This window comes from Apium graveolens, chromosome 5 (genome assembly GCF_009905375.1).
Source record: "Apium graveolens cultivar Ventura chromosome 5, ASM990537v1, whole genome shotgun sequence".
Classification (NCBI taxonomy): domain Eukaryota; kingdom Viridiplantae; phylum Streptophyta; class Magnoliopsida; order Apiales; family Apiaceae; genus Apium; species Apium graveolens.
Genome location: NC_133651.1, coordinates 24,787,705 through 24,808,939, shown reverse-complemented (window position 1 = coordinate 24,808,939; position 21,235 = coordinate 24,787,705). Strand labels below are relative to the sequence as shown.

At 34.4% G+C, this 21,235-nt stretch overlaps 1 protein-coding gene across 1 annotated transcript; it reads left to right on the top strand.

Moving 5' to 3' along the window:
- Positions 1–20,216: 20,216 nt before the first annotated feature.
- LOC141659925 (uncharacterized) lies at positions 20,217–21,078 on the top strand. Its single transcript, XM_074466864.1, has 3 exons — positions 20,217–20,459; positions 20,553–20,633; positions 20,728–21,078. The coding sequence occupies exons 1-3, from the start codon at positions 20,217–20,219 to the stop codon at positions 21,076–21,078; spliced, it is 675 nt and encodes a 224-aa protein (XP_074322965.1).
- The last annotated feature ends 157 nt before the right edge of the window (positions 21,079–21,235 follow it).

The window sequence follows — 21,235 nt, the reverse complement described above, 5'->3', positions numbered from 1 at the left end:
ATTTCCTGCTAAACAGGCTGCGACATTCCTTTTTGCAAACACCCAATGCATGTGACTATGTTGTCACTGTCAACAGATATTTGAATTGATCATCCGTTGGTTACATGCTTGTTATCCGTCGGGTGGCTTTGTTGATCATCCGTCGGGTAGCTTTGTTGATCATCTGTCGGGTAGCTATTTGACACTTGGCTCCATTTCATTTATGCAGAATTACAAGATATCTCATATTTACAATTAATCAACCTATTCTGCATATCTACTAGTAGTCAACATGACTCATATGCTACTACAGAATCTACACAAAGTTGTTTGTAGAAATGTGCTACAATACTTATTGTTACATAAGCTACTCACTCGATAGATATCAAATCATCATCCGTCGGAACTATATTGAATCATCCGTCGGGACTATATTTGATCATCCGTCGAGTGCTACAAAATTCACTAAGTTAAATCTACTAAGGTGTTTTGTATGATTTATCATCAAGTTCACAACATATTCCTAACAGTACTGCATCATTTAATCTTTGAATGCAAATGAGCACTTTTATAGGACTCTCAGTTATCATGTATAATTATTTTACACATTGATTCACACGCCCAAGCATTTTCGAATCTGAACCTCCTGATGAATTGTATTGAATTGTTCAAACCAAGCTTCAAGGTCCGATGCCGAGACTTCTAAATTTTCCAACCTAGAAGATGGAAATATCATGTTCCAGAGTTGTGTGATCATTGCTCTATCTAATCTGATCTCCACCCACTTACTTGTTCCATATCAATCATATTGTTGTCTGTACATGCTTCTTGAAAATATGATATCAAAAAAGTTTGAATATGGACATCCTCCGCTTTTATCTGAATGATGAAGGACATTGTTCATGTCACTGATTAGGCACCAAGGTAACCCAAATGTTGCATTCAATCATCTTATTAATCTCCAGGTCCCATCATACAGGCTACGCTTTGGCTCACCATATATAAGCCTGTCATATGAAAAATTGGGCATCCCTCGATTTTTAGTTTCATATCGATGTGATTATTACTGAAGCTTAACATACTCCCTTCCTCTTGTTTTTTCCAGAACATTGCCAGTCCTTCACTATGTCCACGCGCCTCAACTATGAAACTTCCTTCGAAGCCAAGACTTAGTTTAACATGGTCCACTTTTTCTCTACTACTCAGAGTTTCGCATAAAAAATAACATCGGGTATCTTTTGGAAAACTACTTCCTTTAAGAATTGAAAAAATAATAAGTTTTCAAGCCCGCGATAATTCTAACTTAATAGAATCATAATGCTTGGCGGGCCCCATTTCGAGCACCCGCCTTCATTCCGTCTTTTAAACTTTTATCTGCCATCTCATTTAGATCAGCCCAGTCCACATCATCCCTCAATAACTATTGGCCCATTAAAACATTTGTCTGGCCCAATTCTTGTCTGTCCTGGATGCGCGTCTTTTTAGGGTCAACATAATTTAAAATACCATCTCGATTTAAGGCTACATTTTCCGCTTCTCTACTTTCTATACTCTCTCCCTATATTATCGCCATGTATCCAGTTGTTTGATAAGTACACAAACTCTTAAATAGTCTCTCCATACACCAGTAAAGTTTTTAAGGAAAGACGAGGCAAATTTGTCAATATACTATCCCACCGCTTTCAGCACATTTTCAGACATGAATCTCACCTTTAAATCATATGCTTGCACCCATGACTTCATGGTATTCGGTGGTAAAGTTCGTGAATTTTCACCTGCTCGGGGTCTTTCTATGATCAAATGAACCTTATTGAATGTCCACGGCGTTCCTTCAATAGCTCTTTGGATATCCACTGTAATATCCGGGATATATCGTGTAATTATTTTGCTATTAAATAATTATTATGTGTGTTCAGTATCTATTCTGTGAGTTAATTGTTAAATGTTATATGTACTTGGATATTCAAAAAAAAAATATTAATTGAGTATTTTAATTTTCATATGTCCAAAATAAAATATAGATAATTGTCATATCTTCCTAATTATTTTTATGTTGATTTATGGATTTATAAGGATCATATGAAATTTATAAAATCTTTTTTCCGAGTATTTAAAATCTATTTTATAAAAACGGGAAGCAATCGACGTCATCCGTTGTTACGTTTTTGGAACCCGAAACTCTTCCGAGAACTCCTTCCTAACCTAATTGTAATATTCCGAGCATATTCCATGTTTCGACTTTTTCGATCCGGCGTACGGTTTGTTCTGCGCGGGTCCCGGCGCAACATTTTTGATACAATATTTGTTTCGGTAAATCAATAAAACCCGTATTTTCGATAAACGGGAGCTTTTTATTAAACTATCCCAATTATCACTTCGTAGTACGTGTAATCAGGTGCTGAGACCAAGACCGCAGTACAAATTGTACTGATTTGGATAATTATCCCGAAAACCGATACCGTTTGGATCAGTTTTTATAAATAAACGTACCGTTTTATATCCGGAATGATCCAACGGGATACTAATTTTTCGTAATTATAAATAGCCTTTTTTCATATTTTATTTCGTATCAAAATCATTTGCAGATAGTTAATTCTATAATTTTCAGAGAAAAACCCTAATTACAAAAAAAACTGTTCTAAGAATCAAACAGCAAAACGAAGGCGTTACCGATCTCTGTTTTCAAAGCTTGAGTAACCAAACCGAAGGATTTGAAGTGTTTTATCAGATTCTGAGCTTTGTTTCACTGCAGAATCAAAGGTTTATTTTCTGAAAATTTATTTATTTTCGAATTAAATTTATTAAAAATATGATTTTTTGTTCGGATGATTGTTTGTATGATTTGATGACTGCTTGTTGTAGAGCTTGTTTTCCTGATGATTTTGATATATTATACGTCTAATTTGGAGTTCAATAACATGTTCAAATTTGAGTTTGATTTTCGAATTTTAAAATTAGGGTTTATAACCCGTATGAATGTTCTTAATTGAAATTTGGGGGTTTCTTATTCTGAAATAGATTGATGTTGTGGTATAGTGTATTGTATTCTCTGTGAAATTTGCAATCTAGTCGTACAAGTTTCATGAATCAACGAGGTCTGTAGAGAAGGGAGTTGTGTTTTGAAGTTTATATCGAACCCGCCGGAAACCGACAAGTTTCTTGATCAAATTTCGGCCAAGTCTGGGCTTATTGATGAATTTTGATTACAGATATAGGTTCCTGGTGTTGTGTAGTTTAATTCTGGAGGTGATGGTGGTGGGAGGATGCCGGAGGTGAATTCTCCGGCCACCCCCGACTTTTCCCGCGACTGGAACTGCAAAATTGCAGTTTGGTCCCTGTACTTTTAAAAACGATGAAGTTTGGTCCCCCAGGTTTCCAGACTTTGCAAAAATTGGATTCCTGTTTTAAAAATATTTAAAAATCATATTTCCTATTTATTTATATTATAAAAATTCGTTTTTAATTTCTGAAAATTCTAAAAATTAGTATTTTAATTCCGAAAATTATTTTTAATTCAGAAATAAATCTGAATTAATTAGTTAATTAATTTCAGTTAATTTTTAATCGATTAATTGGTCAACTAATTTGGAAATTAATTGATTAATTAATTTAATTAATTATTAATTGATTTTAATTAATTATTTAATTAGATATAATTACTTAAAAATGATTTAAAAATTCCGAAAAATAATTTCGAGCTTTAAAATATTATTCTAAATTATTTCCAAGGCTCGATAATTAGTATAAAATTGTTTCGGAGCTAGAATTGGCCAACCGAACCCTGTTTATTAACCCGAAATTGATCCAACGACCCGTTTTAATTCCGAAAAATGTTTTAAAAATCATTTCAATCCGTTAATCGGATTTGGGTAAAACGAAGCGTAGATAGAAGTATGTGTTGAATAGAACTCTATGAGTCGATTATTGATAGATGTTTATGATATGTGAGCAGAAGAGGCAAGGCGTAGGAAAGGAAAACAAGTAGTTGAGGAATAAGACGATTGTGATTGGAAGCGAGAGCAGAATAGTAAGTTAGTACGAGGCAAGTGTTCTGAACTTTCTTGAGATATTGTGGTACTTGATAATCCTGTGATATTGCAAGTGCTTTGAAGCACAGAAACCTAAACCCTGATTCCAGATATTGATCTTGAGCCGTAACCTGATTCTTTCTAGACCATTGATTGTTGTATACCCAAACACGAATCACGAATCTACGATACTACTCCACAAATACATACAAACTAAATACCAAATACTGAACTGAATTACTTATATACTCAATCCATGATATCTTATGCTTTGAAAGACCAAGTCCTTGAAACCCTGAATCATTGATTCCTTTGTTATCCAATTCTTTCATTACCCAGCATCCAAGCTTTGAAATTACTTTATTGATCCTTACAAGGATTGAAATCCTTTCATTGTTAAACACTCATTGTTGTTAATGATTCTGGTTATTGTTTATTATTGCTTATTCAGTTATTATGTTAGAATTGGATTGTTTTTATAAAATTGTGGACCAGATTCGTGGTCAGACCATATAATGGTCAAGTTAGGCCAATGTGTGCCTTGGATCCAGTAGTTAGAGCAATGATGTGTGCCTTGCTCGGGGTTAGTGCGTGACTGATCAGCATTCTAACCTTGGTTTTTAAATTAAAAGTATAATATCCAATTCTAAATCATAATCCATTGTTCACTTGATATCATAATCATGTTCTATTGATGATCATTATTCTCAGTTTTGTCATTGTGACTTGCTGAGCTAGTTAGCTCATTTGTGCTATGTTGTTTATATTCTTTCCAGCTAAAAAGGAACCAGTTGGTAACGAGGATCCCCAGTCCAGCGCGAGAGCTAGGGGTTCAGGTTGAGAAAGCTGAGCTAGTAGGCTTCTTTTGGAATAATTTAAGTCTGTAAAAGTTTGTAATAAAGTTTAATACTCAGTTTGAGTTTGAATGATTGGGATTTGAACGGTGTGTAATATAAGTAGATGTGTGGCTTGTGTGCATACTTTAGCCTGTTGCGATCCATGGTAGTTGGTAAATAAGGTCACTGCATATTATTGTTATCTTTATTATTGTTATAAGTAGGTTATAAATAAGGTATGTGTATGTGTGTGTGGACCCCAAACTTCTGACCCGGGTTTGGAGGGCGCCACAGGTATGGTATCAGAGCTACAGGATTATAAGTCACTGACACAAGCCTAGGTTGACGGGAATGGGTAGAGGGTTAGGATTAGAAGTAAGGAATAGAAAGATAGAACGTCGAGAGGTTGAGTGCTTCGGTATATCAGGTATTAGTGTAATTCGCGTTATGAGTTGAGATTCTGATATTACGATATGATTTCAGATAGCAGCGATGGCCGACTCTTTTATTCCCGTATCAGCTGATCACTCAGAGCCTTTAGTTGGATTGTCGTCTTCGGATCCACGTCCTGTTGTTCCACCAGTGTTGGCTATACTACCTCCACCTGTATTGCAGCCCGTACCATTGCAGGCTATTCCACCTCCAGGCATGAGGCCACCTGTCAGAGGACCCCCATCTGCTGATTCAGGCTTTACTAGTCATTCAGTCACAGGAGTACCTTTCCAGTTCTCTTCCTATCATATCCCATATCATCAGTTTGAGGCTTGCCTTATGGAGCAGCGATTCCTACAGGGTCAGATCCAGGAGTTATTGCATATCATGCGTACCAGAGAGATGGGGAGTGGTGATAGGCGACTTAGGGAGAGGCTCCAGGCATTTCGTAGAGCAGCTGCTGTGAGGATTGCTGAGGCTACACATGAGGACATCACTCCTGATTTCTTAGTGGAGTGGGCTAAGTGGGTTCTAGAGGAGCTTGAGGAGATTGGAGGTCCATATTTGCCATGAGCCAGAGATTTAGAGATGGAGATGCTGAGCAGTGTTGTTATGGTTATGTAGTATGTACAGTAGTGTGTAGTGTGTATCAGTAGACTTTTGAGTTATCTTTATAGACTAGCTATGATGACTAGTGAGTAGGTTGTTGTACCCTTTTGCTTTTACTTCTGAAGCGTCTTTACGCTTGTACTACCTAAACTTTTGATCTATATATATCAGTACCTTTTTCCTTTCCAGCACTGTCATTTATATTATTGCACCTGTTTTACCTTACCTTATCTATTGCACCAGTTATACCCCTGTGATACCATGTACCCTGTTTTCCATGATTATTTATATTCTGTAAAGAAGCATGGAATTTACTTAGTTACAACTGTTTTCAAAAAGAGATACCTCTGTTTTACAAAACTTTTCTTTTATACAAAGATTTGATTCAAAAGCTGAATAAGTTGTTTGATTCTTTACAGAAAATGCCTCCCAGAAGAAATACCCGCACCAACACCCAGAATGAAGGAACCAACAACAATAACAACCAAGATGATACAAACCCAAATGTGAACCCAGAACCCATAGACCCAGCAATAGCCCAGATTCTTCAAATCTTGGCCCAACAAACAGTTCACCTGGCACAACAACAACAAAGGCAGACCAACCCCCAGGTAACTTTCAAAACTTTTCAGGCAGTAAACCCACCAGAATTCAAGGGTTCCTTAGAGCCAATTGAAGCAAATGTGTGGTTAAAGGAAATAGAGAAGGCATTTGCCTTAGTGAAAGTAAAGGAGGAACAGAAGGTTGAGTTTGCAAGTTACTATCTGAAGAATGAAGCCACCTATTGGTGGGAGATGGTGAAGACATTGGAAGGTACAGATGTTATTACTTGGGAAAGGTTTAAGGAATTGTTTTTAGAAAAGTATTTTCCTCAGTTTGTTCAGGATCAAATGGAGCTGAAGTTTTTAGAATTAAAGCAAGGGAACATGTCGGTAACAGATTATGAGGGTAAATTTGAGGAATTGTCAAGGTATGTACCGTCGTATGTGGATACTGACAGAAAGAAGGCTAAAAGATTCCAGCAAGGTTTGAAACCCTGGATCAGAGGGAAGGTAGCCATTTTTGAATTAGATACCTATGCAGGAGTAGTACAAAAGGTTATGATCGCCGAGACAGAGAGTGAGATGTTCCAGAAGGAGAAAGAAAGCAAGAAAAGGAAGGTTGAGGGAAGTGAGGGTCAGTCACAACTACAGAAGTTTCCAAATTTTAAGAAGGGCAAGTTTCAGCCAGGGAGAAATTTTAATTTCAGAAAACAGAATGCAGGAGACGGAGGCCAGAGCAACCGTCCAGTTAATACAAATCAGCCAAATCAGTTGAGACTAACTTTTCCAGATTGTCAAGTATATGGAAAGAAGCATGGAGGAGTTTGTAATAAGTTGAATGTGGTATGTTTTAAATGCAACCAGAAAGGGCACTATTCGAGGGAGTGCCGAAATCAGCCAGCAAGAGAACCAACAAGTAAGGATCAGCCTATCCGGAATCCAGCAGTAAAGGTTCCAGCCATTGGATTTACGTGCTTTAAATGTGGAAAGCCAGGACATATGGCCAGGGATTGCAAGACATCAGCCCCAGTCAGTAATGCATTAAGGATTATGGGATCTACCCCAGCAGTGAATGAGACTCCAAGGGCTAGAGTTTTTGACATGTCGGTGAAGGATGCGATCCAAGATACGGATGTCGTGGCAGGTATGCTTAATGTGAATTCTTTATGTGCCAAAGTGTTAATAGATTCGGGAGCAACTCGATCGTTTGTTTCACAAGATTTTGTTAGTAAGTTAAATTGTCCAGTTGAGTGTTTAAATGAAATAATGACTGTGGAATTAGCAAATCAAGAACGTGTATCTGTTAATCAAGTTTGTGGGAATTGTGAGATTGAGATTTCTGGTAGTAAGTTTTGTGTAGATATGATACCATTTAAGTTAGGAGAATTTGACGTTATATTAGGGATGTATTGGTTATCTAAGCACGATGCCCAGATAGATTGTCGAAATAAGAAGGTAATGGTGAAGACGCCTGACGAAAGGATAATAACGTTCAAGGGTCAAAAACAAGTAAAGAAGTTTTTAACGATGATTCAAGCCAAGAAGTTACTACGATAAGGATGTGAGCATTTCATGGCATATGTGATTGACAGAAGTCAAGAACCAACAAAACTTGAAGATATTCCAGTTGTGAATGAATTTCCAGACGTATTTCCCGACGAATTACCAGGACTTCCTCTAGATAGAGAAATTGAATTTGCGATCGACTTAGCACCTGGAACAGAACCAGTATCCAAGGCCCCGTACAGAATGGCGCCTGTTGAGATGAAAGAGCTAGCGAAGCAATTGCAAGAGCTGTTAGAGAAAGGAGTAATCAGACCCGGTGTATCCCCGTGGGGAGCCCCGGTATTATTTGTCAAGAAGAAAGATGAAAGCATGAGACCGTGTATTGACTATAGGGAGCTCAACAAGCTGACAATCAAGAACAAGTATCCGTTATCCAGAATTGACTATCTGTTCGACCAGTTGAAGGGAGCCAAGTATTTCTCCAAAATTGATTTAAGATCAGGATATCATCAACTAAAGATCAAGCCAGAAGATATACCAAAGACAGCTTTCAGAACAAGGTATGGACATTACGAGTTTTTAGTGATGTCTTTTGGATTGACCAATGCCCCGGCAGCGTTTATGGACCTGATGAACAGAATTTTCAAGGAGTATTTGGATAAGTTTGTTATTGTGTTTATAGATGATATTTTAATCTATTCAAAGACGGAAGAGGATCATGCGGAACATGTGAGAACGGCTTTGGAGATTTTAAGGAAAAAGAAGTTATATGCTAAATTCTTGAAGTGTGAGTTTTGGGTACAGGAAGTTCAGTTCTTAGGGCACATAGTTAGTAATAAAGGGATCAAAGTGGACCCGGCAAAGATCGAGGCAATTACGAATTGGGAGAGACCGAAAACACCCACCGAGGTAAGAAGTTTCTTAGGATTGGCGGGATATTATCGTCGATTTGTTCAAAATTTCTCGAGGATTGCCACACTATTAACAAAGCTTACACGAAAGAATGAGAAGTTTATATGGAACGACAAATGCGAGGAAAGTTTTCAGGAGTTGAAGCGACGATTGATCACGACACCTGTTTTGTCACTTCCAGATGATCAAGGGAATTTCGTAATTTATAGTGATGTTTCTCACAAAGGATTAGGATGTGTTCTAATGCAGCACGAAAAGGTGATTGCGTATGCGTCAAGGCAATTGAAACCACACGAACAGAAGTATCATACTCATGATTTGGAGCTAGCAGCCATAGTTTTCGCTTTGAAGATTTGGAGACATTATTTGTATGGAGAAAAGTGCGAGATTTTCACGGATCACAAAAGCTTAAAGTACATATTCACACAGAAGGAACTTAATATGAGACAAAGGAGATGGTTAGAGTTGATCAAAGACTATGATTGCTCGATTAATTATCATCCCGGTAAAGCGAACGTGGTAGCAGACGCATTGAGTCGGAAGGAAAGGTTGAATGTGTTATCAGTACCTGAAGACATATATAAGGAATTTCAGAAATTGGAATTGGAGATTAAAGTTTGCAAGCCTGAGGAAGCGAAAGTATACAGTATGACTTTCCAACCATAATTATTTGAGAAAATAAAGAAATGTCAGGAAGATGTAATTGATCAATATATAAATCGTTTGGTAGGTGAAGAGTTATGCACGCAAAAGGATGATCAAGGTATTCTGAGGTTTTCATCTAGAATTTGGATTCCACCAGTGACGGAGCTGAAAAATGAAATTTTACAGGAGGCACATAATTCAAGGTATTCCATCCATCCAGGGAGTACCAAAATGTACAGAGATTTAAAGAAGAATTATTGATGGCCAGACATGAAGAGGGAAATCGCGGAATGGATTAGCAAATGTTATACCTGTCAGAGAGTTAAAGCAGAGCATCAGAGACCAAGTGGATTGTTACAGCCATTGGAGATTCCATAGTGGAAATGGGAACATATTGCCATGGATTTCATAGTTGGATTACCAAGGACAAGGGCTAATCATGATGCCATTTGGGTTATAGCGGATAGACTACCAAGTCAGCTCATTTTCTGCCTATAAATAAAAGATTTTCGCTCGACAAGTTGGTCCATATGTACCTGAAGGAAATTGTAGTTCGTCATGGAGTTCCTGTGTCTATTGTATCTGATCGAGATCCAAGGTTTAATTCAAGATTTTGGAAGAGTTTTCAAGAATGTTTGGGAACAAGACTGAATATAAGTACGGCCTATCACCCCCAGACGGATGGCCAAAGTGAAAGAACGATCCAGACAATCGAGGACATGTTACGTGTTTGTGCTATTGATTTCAAAGGAAGTTGGGACGAACATTTACCTCTGGTAGAGTTTGCTTACAACAACAGTTATCATACCAGCATTGGGATGCCACCCTATGAAGCCCTTTATGGACGCAAATGTAGATCTCCAATATATTGGGACGAAGTAGGAGAACGCAAGATATTTGGACCTGAACTGGTACAGCAGACAAAGGAAATTGTTGAAATTATCCAGAAAAGATTGATAGCCGCACAAGATCGTCAGAGGAAATATGCAGATCAGTCAAGGAAAGACATGGAATTTGAAGAAGGAAGCTTGGTATTACTGAAAGTATCACCATGGAAAGGACTAACGAGGTTTAGAAAGAAAGGAAAGCTAAACCCAAGATATGTCGGACCTTTTGAGATTTTAAAGCGCGTTGGCAAAGTAGCTTATGAGTTGGCGTTACCCCCGCACATGGAGCACATTCACAATGTTTTTCACATATCGATGCTCAAGAAATATAATCCAGACTCCAGACATGTAATGGAATATGAGCCAATAGAGCTTTAGGCAGATTTGTCATATGTACAGAGTCCGATAGAGATTATAGAGGAGAGAGAGAGAAAGTATTGAGAAATAAAGTGGTAAAGTTAGTAAGAATATTGTGGAGAAACCCAAAGGTTGAAGAGTCAACCTGGGAGTTAGAAAGTGATATGAGAGAAAAGTACCCTCATTTGTTTTCTTAGGAGATTCTGAGGACAAAATCCTTTTAAGGGGGAAGGATGTAATATCCGGGATATATCGTGTAATTATTTTGCTATTAAATAATTATTATGTGTGTTCAGTATCTATTCTGTGAGTTAATTGTTAAATGTTATATGTACTTGGATATTCAAAAAAAAATATTAATTGAGTATTTTAATTTTTATATGTCCAAAATAAAACATAGATACTTGTCATATCTTTCTAATTATTTTTATGTTGATTTATGGGTTTATAAGGATCATATGAAATTTATAAAATCTTTTTTCCGAGTATTTAAAATCTATTTTATAAAAACGGGAACCAATCGACGTCATTCGTTGTTACGTTTTTGGAACCCGAAACTCTTCCGAGAACTCCTTCCTAACCTAATTGTAATATTCCGAGCATATTCCATGTTTCGACTTTTTCGATCCGGCGTACGGTTTATTCTGCGCGGGTCCCGGCGCAACATTTTCGATACAATATTTGTTTCGATAAATCAATAAAACCCGTATTTTCGATAAACGGGAGATTTTTATTAAACTATCCTAATTATCACTTCGTAGTACGTGTAACCAGGCGTTGAGACCAAGACCGCAGTACAAATTGTACTGATTTGGATAATTATCCCGAAAACCGATACCGTTTGGATCAGTTTTTATAAATAAACGTACCGTTTTATATCCGGAATGATCCAACGGGATACTAATTTTCCGTAATTATAAATAGCCTTTTTCTGTATTTTATTTCGTATCAAAATCATTTGCAGATAGTTAATTCTATAATTTTCAGAGAAAAACCCTAATTACAAAAAAAAAATTGTTCTAAGAATCAAACAGCAAAACGAAGGCGTTACCGATCTCTGTTTTCAAAGCTTGAGTAACCAAAACGAAGGATTTGAAATGTTCTATCAGATTCTGAGCTTTGTTTCACTGCAGAATCAAAGGTTTATTTTCTGGAAATTTATTTATTTTCGAATTAAATTTATTAAAAATATCAATTTTTGTTCGGATGATTGTTTGTATGATTTGATGACTGCATGTTGTAGAGTTTGTTTTGCTGATGATTTTGATATATTATACGTCTGATTTGGAGTTCAATAACATGTTCAAATTTGAGTTTGATTTTTGAATTTTAAAATTAGGGTTTATAACCCGTATGAATGTTCTTAATTGAAATTTGGGGTTTCTTATTCTAAAATAGATTGATGTTGTGGTATAGTGTATTGTATTCTCTGTGAAATTTGCAATCTAGTCGTACAAGTTTCATTAATCAACGAGGTCTGTAGAGAAGGGAGTTGTGTTTTGAAGTTTACGTCGAACCCGCCGGTTCTTGATCAAATTCCGGCCAAGTCTGGGGTTATTGATGAATTTTGATTGCAGATATAGGTTCCTGGTGTTGTGTAGTTTAATTCTGGAGGTGATGGTGGTGGGAGGATGCCGGAGGTGAATTCTCCGGCCACCCCCTACTTTTCCCACGACTGGAACTGCAAAATTGCAGTTTGGTCCCTGTACTTTTGAAAACGATGAAATTTGGTCCCCCAGGTTTCCAGACTTTGCAAAAATTGGATTCCTGTTTTAAAAATATTTAAAAATCATATTTCCTATTTATTTATATTATAAAAAATCATTTTTAATTTCTGAAAATTCTAAAAATTAGTATTTTAATTCCGAAAATTATTTTTAATTCAGAAATAAATCTGAATTAATTAGTTAATTAATTTCAGTTAATTTTTAATCGATTAATTGGTCAACTAATTTGGAAATTAATTGATTAATTGATTTAATTAATTATTAATTGATTTTAATTAATTATTTAATTAGATATAATTACTTAAAAATGATTTAAAAATTCCGAAAAATAATTTCGAGCTTTAAAATATTATTCTAAATTATTTTCAAGGCTCGATAATTAGTATAAAATTGTTTCGGAGCCAGAATTGGCCAACCGAACCCTGTTTATTAACCCGAAATTGATCCAACGACCCGTTTTAATTCAGAAAAATGTTTTAAAAATCATTTTAAATACCCGAAAGCCTATTTATGACCCGAGACTTCTTTATAAATAATATATCATTGAGTACGTGATGTATTATGTGCTATATGTGACTTGTTAATTAACTATCAGTCTATATATTCAGTGTTTACTTGATTGTTACATAACTTTCAATCCGTTAATCGGATTTGGGTAAAACGAAGGGTAGATAGAAGTATGTGTTGAATAGAACTCTATGAGTCGATTATTGATAGATGTTTATGATATGTGAGCAGAAGAGGCAAGGCGTAGGAAAGGAAAACAAGTAGTTGAGGAATAAGACGATTGTGATTGGAAGCGAGAGCAGAATAGTAAGCTAGTACCAGACAAGTGTTCTGAACTTTCTCGAGATATTGTGGTACTTGATAATCCTGTGGTATTGCAAGTGCTTTGAAGCACAGAAACCTAAACCCTGATTCCAGTTATTGATCTTGAGCCGTAACCTGATTCTTTCTAGACCATTGATTGTTGTATACCCAAACACGAACCACGAATCTACGATACTACTCCACAAATACATACAAACTAAATACCAAATGTTGAACTGAATTACTTATATACTCAATCCATGATATCTTATGCTTTGAAAGACCAAATCCTTGAAACCCTGAAACACTGATTCCTTTGTTATCCAATTCTTTCATTACCTAGCATCCAAGCTTTGAAATTACTTTATTGATCCTTACAAGGATTGAAATCCTTTCATTGTTAAACACTCATTGTTGTTAATGATTCTGGTTATTGATTATTATTGTTTATTCAGTTATTATGTTAGAATTGGATTGTTTTTATAAAATTGTGGACCAGATTCGTGGTCAGACCATATAATGGTCAAGTTAGGCTAATGTGTGCCTTGGATCCAGTAGTTAGAGCAATGCTGTGTGCCTTGCTCGGGGTTAGTGCGTGACTGATCAGCAGCCTAACCTTGGTTTTTAAATTAAAAGTATAATATCCAATTCTAAATCATAATCCATTGTTCACTTGATATCATGATCATGTTCTATTGATGATCATTATTCTCAGTTTTGTCATTGTGACTTGCTGAGCTAGTTAGCTCATTTGTGCGATGTTGTTTATATTCTTTCCAACTAAAAAGGAACCAGTTGGTAACGAGGATCCCCAGTCCAACGCGAGAGTTATGGGTTCAGGTTGAGAAAGCTGAGCTAGTAGGCTTCTTTTGGAATAATTTAAGTCTGTAAAAGTTTGTAATAAAGTTTAATACTCAGTTTGAGTTTGAATGATTGAGATTTGAACGGTATGTAATATAAGTAGATGTGTGGGTTGTGTGCATATTTTAGCCTTTGCGATCCGTGGTAGTTGGTAAATAGGGTAACTGCATATTATTGTTATCTTTATTATTGTTATAAGCAGGTTATAAATAAGGTATGTGTATGTGTGTGTGGATCCCAAACTTCTGACCCGGATTTGTAGGGCGCCACATCCACCTCATGGAAAAACTGGAAGAAGTATCTGTTGATATCCAGTTCTTTGACAAACATACATTTTCCCGATCGCCAAAGTGTCGCAATCACATTACATACCGCCTCAAAATTCGTTGATTTGTCAGACAAGAGTTTACCTACTAGACACCATCGCGTGTCAACTTCATCACATAACCCATCAGATTTCTCAAATAATAATCCTTGTTTTTCATCTTCAATTTGGAGAAAATTCCATTGTTTCCCCAAATCATCCATGTTATGACTTGATGTCATTTGAGAATATGAATCACACTGATTGAAATGAACACACCTGCAAGATTTAAATAGATTCTAGACTGACAAACATGTCAAAAGATAAGACTAACAAACATGTCAAAAGACAAAACTCTTCTCTAAACACATCTTTAATACACCGAACCAATGAACTTTTGTTCTTTTATTTATTTATTAGGTTTCAAAAAAAAATTATTAAAATTTTGTTTTCCTTCAATAATTCCCAAATTTATTATGAGAGTTGATTTATTTTGGTATGAGTTGGTTTATTTTGGTGTCTTTGGGATTATAAAGCTGAAAGTTTTTTGTGATTTTGAATAGGTGATAAAAAATTTCACGAGGTTGTATTTATAATTGATTGTTCAAAATAACAGTTAGGTCACAATAAGTATATTTTGAAGATGCCGTTAAATTTTTATTATTGAATTGATTTTCCTTTTATCCAAAAAAATAATACCACGTTATACCAAGGTTTTTGCATGGTGGAAAATTGAGTACTGCGTTTTTTTTTGACATCATCATACTACATTAAATTAGGTAAAATTTAGTCTGTCTCTGAACAATTAATAAAATATTTTTTATTCTTTAAAATCATTTATGGTTAACTCCCACGTTTTTTGGTAAGTGGGAAAGATAAAATATTTTTTTTTCTTTAAGATGCCTACAATTTTTTGAGGAAAAAAATAAGAAAGTTAAGATGTTTAAATTAACTCAAAAACTTACTTCTCATAATAGTCTTAATTACAAACGTAATTTGATCTCTTAGAGCAAGTTCAAGATGGCTAAAACTCATGCCCTAAATTAAAATTTAAGGCATTTTGTAAAAATGAGTGTTCCAATAATGTTCTACATGTGTCCTTAAAACACTAGAATTTTTAATAAATGCCTCATTTTTAAGTTATCACTAAACATGTCATCTTTCATTTATATCAATCAAAAAGATTTTCGCTTCATTTTTATACATCTCTTTTCTTTCATTTTTCTCTTCCCTCGTATTGTAATTTAAATATAATATAATATTAATAACAAGACATAATTATAAGGGATATTATGAAATTAATTACAAAAATTATGTATTAAATTATTAAAATAGTACTCCCTCCGTTCCAACCAATTCTTTACGTTTGGTTTGGGCACGGAGATTAAGAAATATGTATAAATTAGTGAAAAAGAGAAAGAAAAGTATATAAAGTGATGAGACCCATTGATTTTTAATGTATAAAAGGGAGATAGTGGGGTAAGTAGTGTGAAAATGGAGGAAAAATGAGAAAGCGATGAGACCCATCGACTATTTTTGGTAAATTTTGAAATATAAAAAATTGGATAGGACATCCCAAAAATGAAAATATAAAAAAATGGTTTAGACAGATTTATAAGACATTCAATAGAAAATTCTTGAAGTTGTTCTAATCGATCTTTTAACTCTTAACTACATCCTTTCATCACTTACTTGAAATGCTAGTGATTTCTAAGACAATATATATGAGGTAATTTTTGGTAATTTAAGAAATGACCAAATAGTAATATGATTAAAAATATAATTATATCACTAAAGTATAATATATATTTAAGTAAGTCTAAATATATGTATTTATGGAAATTTTTTGAAATAAAAAAATTAATAAGATTAGGTAAATATGTATTTTTTTTAATTTTTTTATCGTAGAGAACCCTCAGGCGCTACTCTTCACGTGCGCACTAGGTAAACCATACAGGCTTACGCAATAGCCCGCAAATCATGTGAACCAAAATAAACCGTATTTAAGTGACATACTCAGGTTCAAGAGGAATAATCATAAATTTTATCCATGTAGGATTCGAACACGTGACCAAGATGATAGTTGACCCTTATTTAACCAACTGAGACACCTTTTGCGTGCGTAAATATGTATTTTGAGATCAAACCCGAAAAGAAATTAGTATTATGGAATTACACTAAAATATACAGAGATAAATATATACTCTCCATTCATGTTTATACATTTTCGTTTTCTGGATTTCTCATTCAATTGTATAAATATCAAAAATTACCAAAAAGGATAAATTTTAGTAATATGAAAATAAATTATATTCATACTTTTTACCGATACACTCACTTTATATATTTAAATATTAATTATCCTACCAATTCATTCAACTATTTTTATTTTTCTCATTAAATTATATTTTTTCATTCTCAAGCAAGGAGGGACGTAGGAGTGTGTACTAAAATAAGATTAAATATAAAGATGTATGAACTTAAATTATACTAGGATATAGTTTAAATGGGCTGCGCACAGAAATTGTGCAATGCAGATATCTGAAAGGCCCAGAAAACATATTTTGAAGGCCATTAATAAGTGGGCTGAAAATCTTACGCTTATATAAATCACAAAGTAGGAAAAACAGAAAAGTTTGACGTGTCTTCGTAGGAGCCTAGGAGGGTCTGCGTCTCAGCGTCTGTCCGGCGAAAAAACACTGCTAATAATAAGTTAAAAGAGGACTTTTAGATCTGCAATAATCTGTAAACGCGTTTTCTTAAGGTATGAAATACAAATTATTCAAATTTATTTGTTCTTTTTATTACATTTGTTGTAACTAGTAATTGATGAAATTCGGCCATTTGGGTAAAGCTTAAAATGTGAAATTTATGGAGTCTATTTGTTTTAAATATTTGTTCCATCGCTCCTAATTGTTATCATCCAATAGCCATTTTAAGATGAATAGAAATTATATTTATATAATTTTTTCTAAAATTTTTCATTTTATAAATAAAAATAAAATATTTAAACTTTTATTCAGGAAAAAAATATATAAAAAAAAATTATAAAATTTTATTTTATATTTATCTTAAAATATGTATCGAACAGTTTCTTAGAAACGATAATAATTAGGAGAGATGGAGGGAGCAAAGTGTAAATATCACAAATCCCATGTGAAGCCGAAATTAGTTGCAGTCAAGCTTGACAGTTTATTTTGGATTTGAAATTGCGGCTTAATCTGATTTTTGAAAAGGTATTAGATTTGATGTAGGTTGTCATTCTTATAATTATCTGATGATTATAAGATCTGTTCATTTGAGTCATAAGTATAAAAAATTTATAAGTGAAAATTATAAATTTATTGTCAAAAGTACTCATTTTGTATCTTGCATTTCTAAATTCATAGAAATAAATACTATCCCTGTTCAAAAGAGTTTCTCATACTTCTTTTAATTATCATTTTAGTACATTTTATATATTATAAAATGATAAATTATTTACCAGTCACTCGTTTGGTAGACAAAATTTACTTTTTAAAAAAAACGTATTCAATAACATCATGAATGGGCCGCGTAAGCTCTTGAGTTGGTTAGCAGTAGTAGTCAGTATCATTGGCTTCACGACACAGTACGTGGCCGGTGTTACCGCGGGGATGTAGACCCCACCTCCCTCATTTTGCGGTATTTGTTTTCGATGTACTTATTGTTATGCGATTTACTTAACAATCGTAATTATTTGCAAAAAAAAACATTTCGCAATTTGTTATTACTCTCTCCGTCTCAATTTATCTGTCATGTTTATTTTTTTGTGATCAAATTAACTCAATTTTGACCAAAAATTTCATATAATATATAATCAAAAAAAATTATAAAAATTATATCATTAAAAAGTACATGTAATCTACTTTAATATGTATTTTTCAGCTTTTTGAAATAATAAAAAATTAATATTTAATTACGATCGAAGTTGGGTCAATTTGATTACAAAAAATCAAACATGAATGAAAATTGTAACGGAGGAAGTATTAGATGTGTGCTCTCTATTTGTTTCCTCACCTGCTCCATGTCGTCAGCAATCTTTTCCGGAAAATATATATATTTGACTTTTATTAATATAAAGAAAAAGTAAACAGGATAAATGACACCAATTTGAATATCAATTTTTTTTTCTAAATAATGTGACTAGAGGGGTTTGCGGGCCAATTTATCACTGTAAAATCTTAAATTATTACAGATACACCCTGCCGAATTTGAAAGATAAATTTGGCGTGACTGACGAACAAAACTGACATACAAGTGAGAGGACTGAAACGTGTGATTCACCGAACATAACAGATTTAGTAGATAAATATGAGTACCTAATCTAACACCACTTTAGGGGCGCACGGTTTTAGTTGGTCGGATTTGGAGATTTTAAGAACTCAAATCAATTAAATCGAATTTATAAATTTTCAAATCAACCCATAAAATATAAATTTATAATCCAACCCATTTAATTAGTGATGAGCAAAACCGAACCGAACCGGTAAAATTCGGTTCGGTTTAGTCTAAGTTTTTTTTAAAAAATTCGGTTTTTCGATTTTAACCGAAATAAATTCGGCTCGGTTTTTTAAAATATTGGTTCGGTTTTAACCGAATAATATATATATATATATATATTTAAATTATATTTTATATATATAAATTATTGATAATTAGATATAGTAAATATTAATTAAATACAGAGTCACACTCAACTAACAGGAACAAAAAGTACATAACAAATGACATAATTCTTAAACACAGACACGCTGCTAATTAATTGATGCAGCTTGTTACTCAATGATTTATATATGAGAAGAAGCAGGAAGGACAGTTAGCAAAGACTTGCAGTAGCCAGACTTTGAAATTTTACATTTTGATTCAAGTATATGTAATAACTAATTACTAGGAGTTCACATTGTCGCTCACATGTGCTATTGCAGTACTGCTACTTTCTAATGCCCAAGGCTTTTTTAAAAATTTTAAACTATGCAAATCGTGTTTATAATCATGATATGATATGAGCTTTTTTAAAAATTCGATTTATTGAAACCGAACCGAATAAACCGAAATAATTTAGGTCGGTTTTGAACCGGACCAAATTATTATTTCGGTTCGGTTCGGTTAAGAAAAAATTATAATTTCAGTTTTCGGTTGGTTTTCGACCGAACCGACCGAATGCTCAGCCCCACATTTAACGTAGTTCGGTTTGGGTTGGAGTGTTCGAGTTAAAAAATAAGTAACTAATTTTTATGGAACAATAATAAACAAGTAACTTTTTAATTTGTATCAGTTTGTATTTTTTTTGTTTTGAAATCCAAAAGCAAAATTAATGAGATCATGTGTCTACTCTCGCAAGTTTCTGCTTTATTTCAATAAGTCACGGAACATTGTTATGTGTGATACATGTCATGTAGTGAGTCATTTATGCAGGAGGGTAATTTTGTCTTAGCAAGATAGAATCTTTTCTGTTATGGTACTATATAGTCTGGAGGACAAAATTGTAAGGACTAGCTTTTCAGATTGTTTTTTATGAGATTTGTGAATCAATTTTATCCTCTATCACTTCAGTGCTCTTGACTCACTTAACTGTCAAAACCCTAAAAGTATCATGGTATTAGAGCCGCTGGTGAGATTTTTTAAAAAAGAGTGATTTGATAGAGTGAGTGTCAAAGATTCATAATAGTATGTCTCAATCTTGTTCTGAAGCTCAAGTCTTTTCAATCTTATTGTATTTTAAAAGAGTAGTGCTCGTGACCAGATCCACCTTTTTAATCAATGGCCAGTGGCAGCAAGTTCTCGTTTTCAGATATGCAGAACCCTATTTTTCTACATCCATCAGATAATCCATTGTCTATTAGTGTCACCAAGTTACAAGGTGCTACTGATTACAGATCTTGGAAGCGTTCGATGGAAATACAACTCTCCTCAAAGCGAAAGCTTGGCTTTGTTGAAGGAACGGAAGTGAGAAGCACAACGGATCAAACTGAAGCCATCCAGTGGGATACGTGCAATAGTATGGTAATGTCCTAACTTCATAATAATATATCTGATTCTATCAAAAAATCTGTTCTTTTTATCACATCTGCATCTGAAGTATGGAAACAATTACAGATAAGATTTCAACTTACTAATGGGTCTCATAAATATAAGTTGAATAGAGAGTTGTTTGCACTAAAACAAAATGGTAGCACAGTAGTGGAATATTTCACTTCTCTTAGTAGTGTTTGGGAAGAATTAGAGTCTATGAATCTGTTGCCTAGTGTCACTAGCTATTTCTACTCAAAAGGAAGAAGCTAAACTCTTTCAGTTCCTTAATGGCCTAGATGATGTGTATGATGGGCAACGTAGTCAACTATTGCTGATGAACCCTCTGCCTAGTGTTGATATGGCATGTGCATCCATTCAACAAGAAGAATCTCAAAGACTTGTCCTTGCAAACAACCCATCTTATGACACTGACTTATCAACTATGTTTAGTAAAACATCTATAACTGTTGTTAAGCCTCCAATCTGCACTGCTTGTGGTGGAAAGGGACACACTAATGAGCGGTGTTGGAATATCGTAGGCTATCCGAAATGGCACTATAAGAATCCACTTTATCAACCACCTAAAAACTCCCCTGCTCCAAATAAATAGTCTAACTCTCGCAATAGCTTCCATCCAAAAAAGCACACTGCATCAAATGTCTCTGTTGGGCCTAGAGCGTCAGAACCCTTGCAACAACCCATTGTATTTTCAACCCAACAATTGCAGCAGCTGCTTCAACTCATTCCAAACCAAGTACCACAATAGT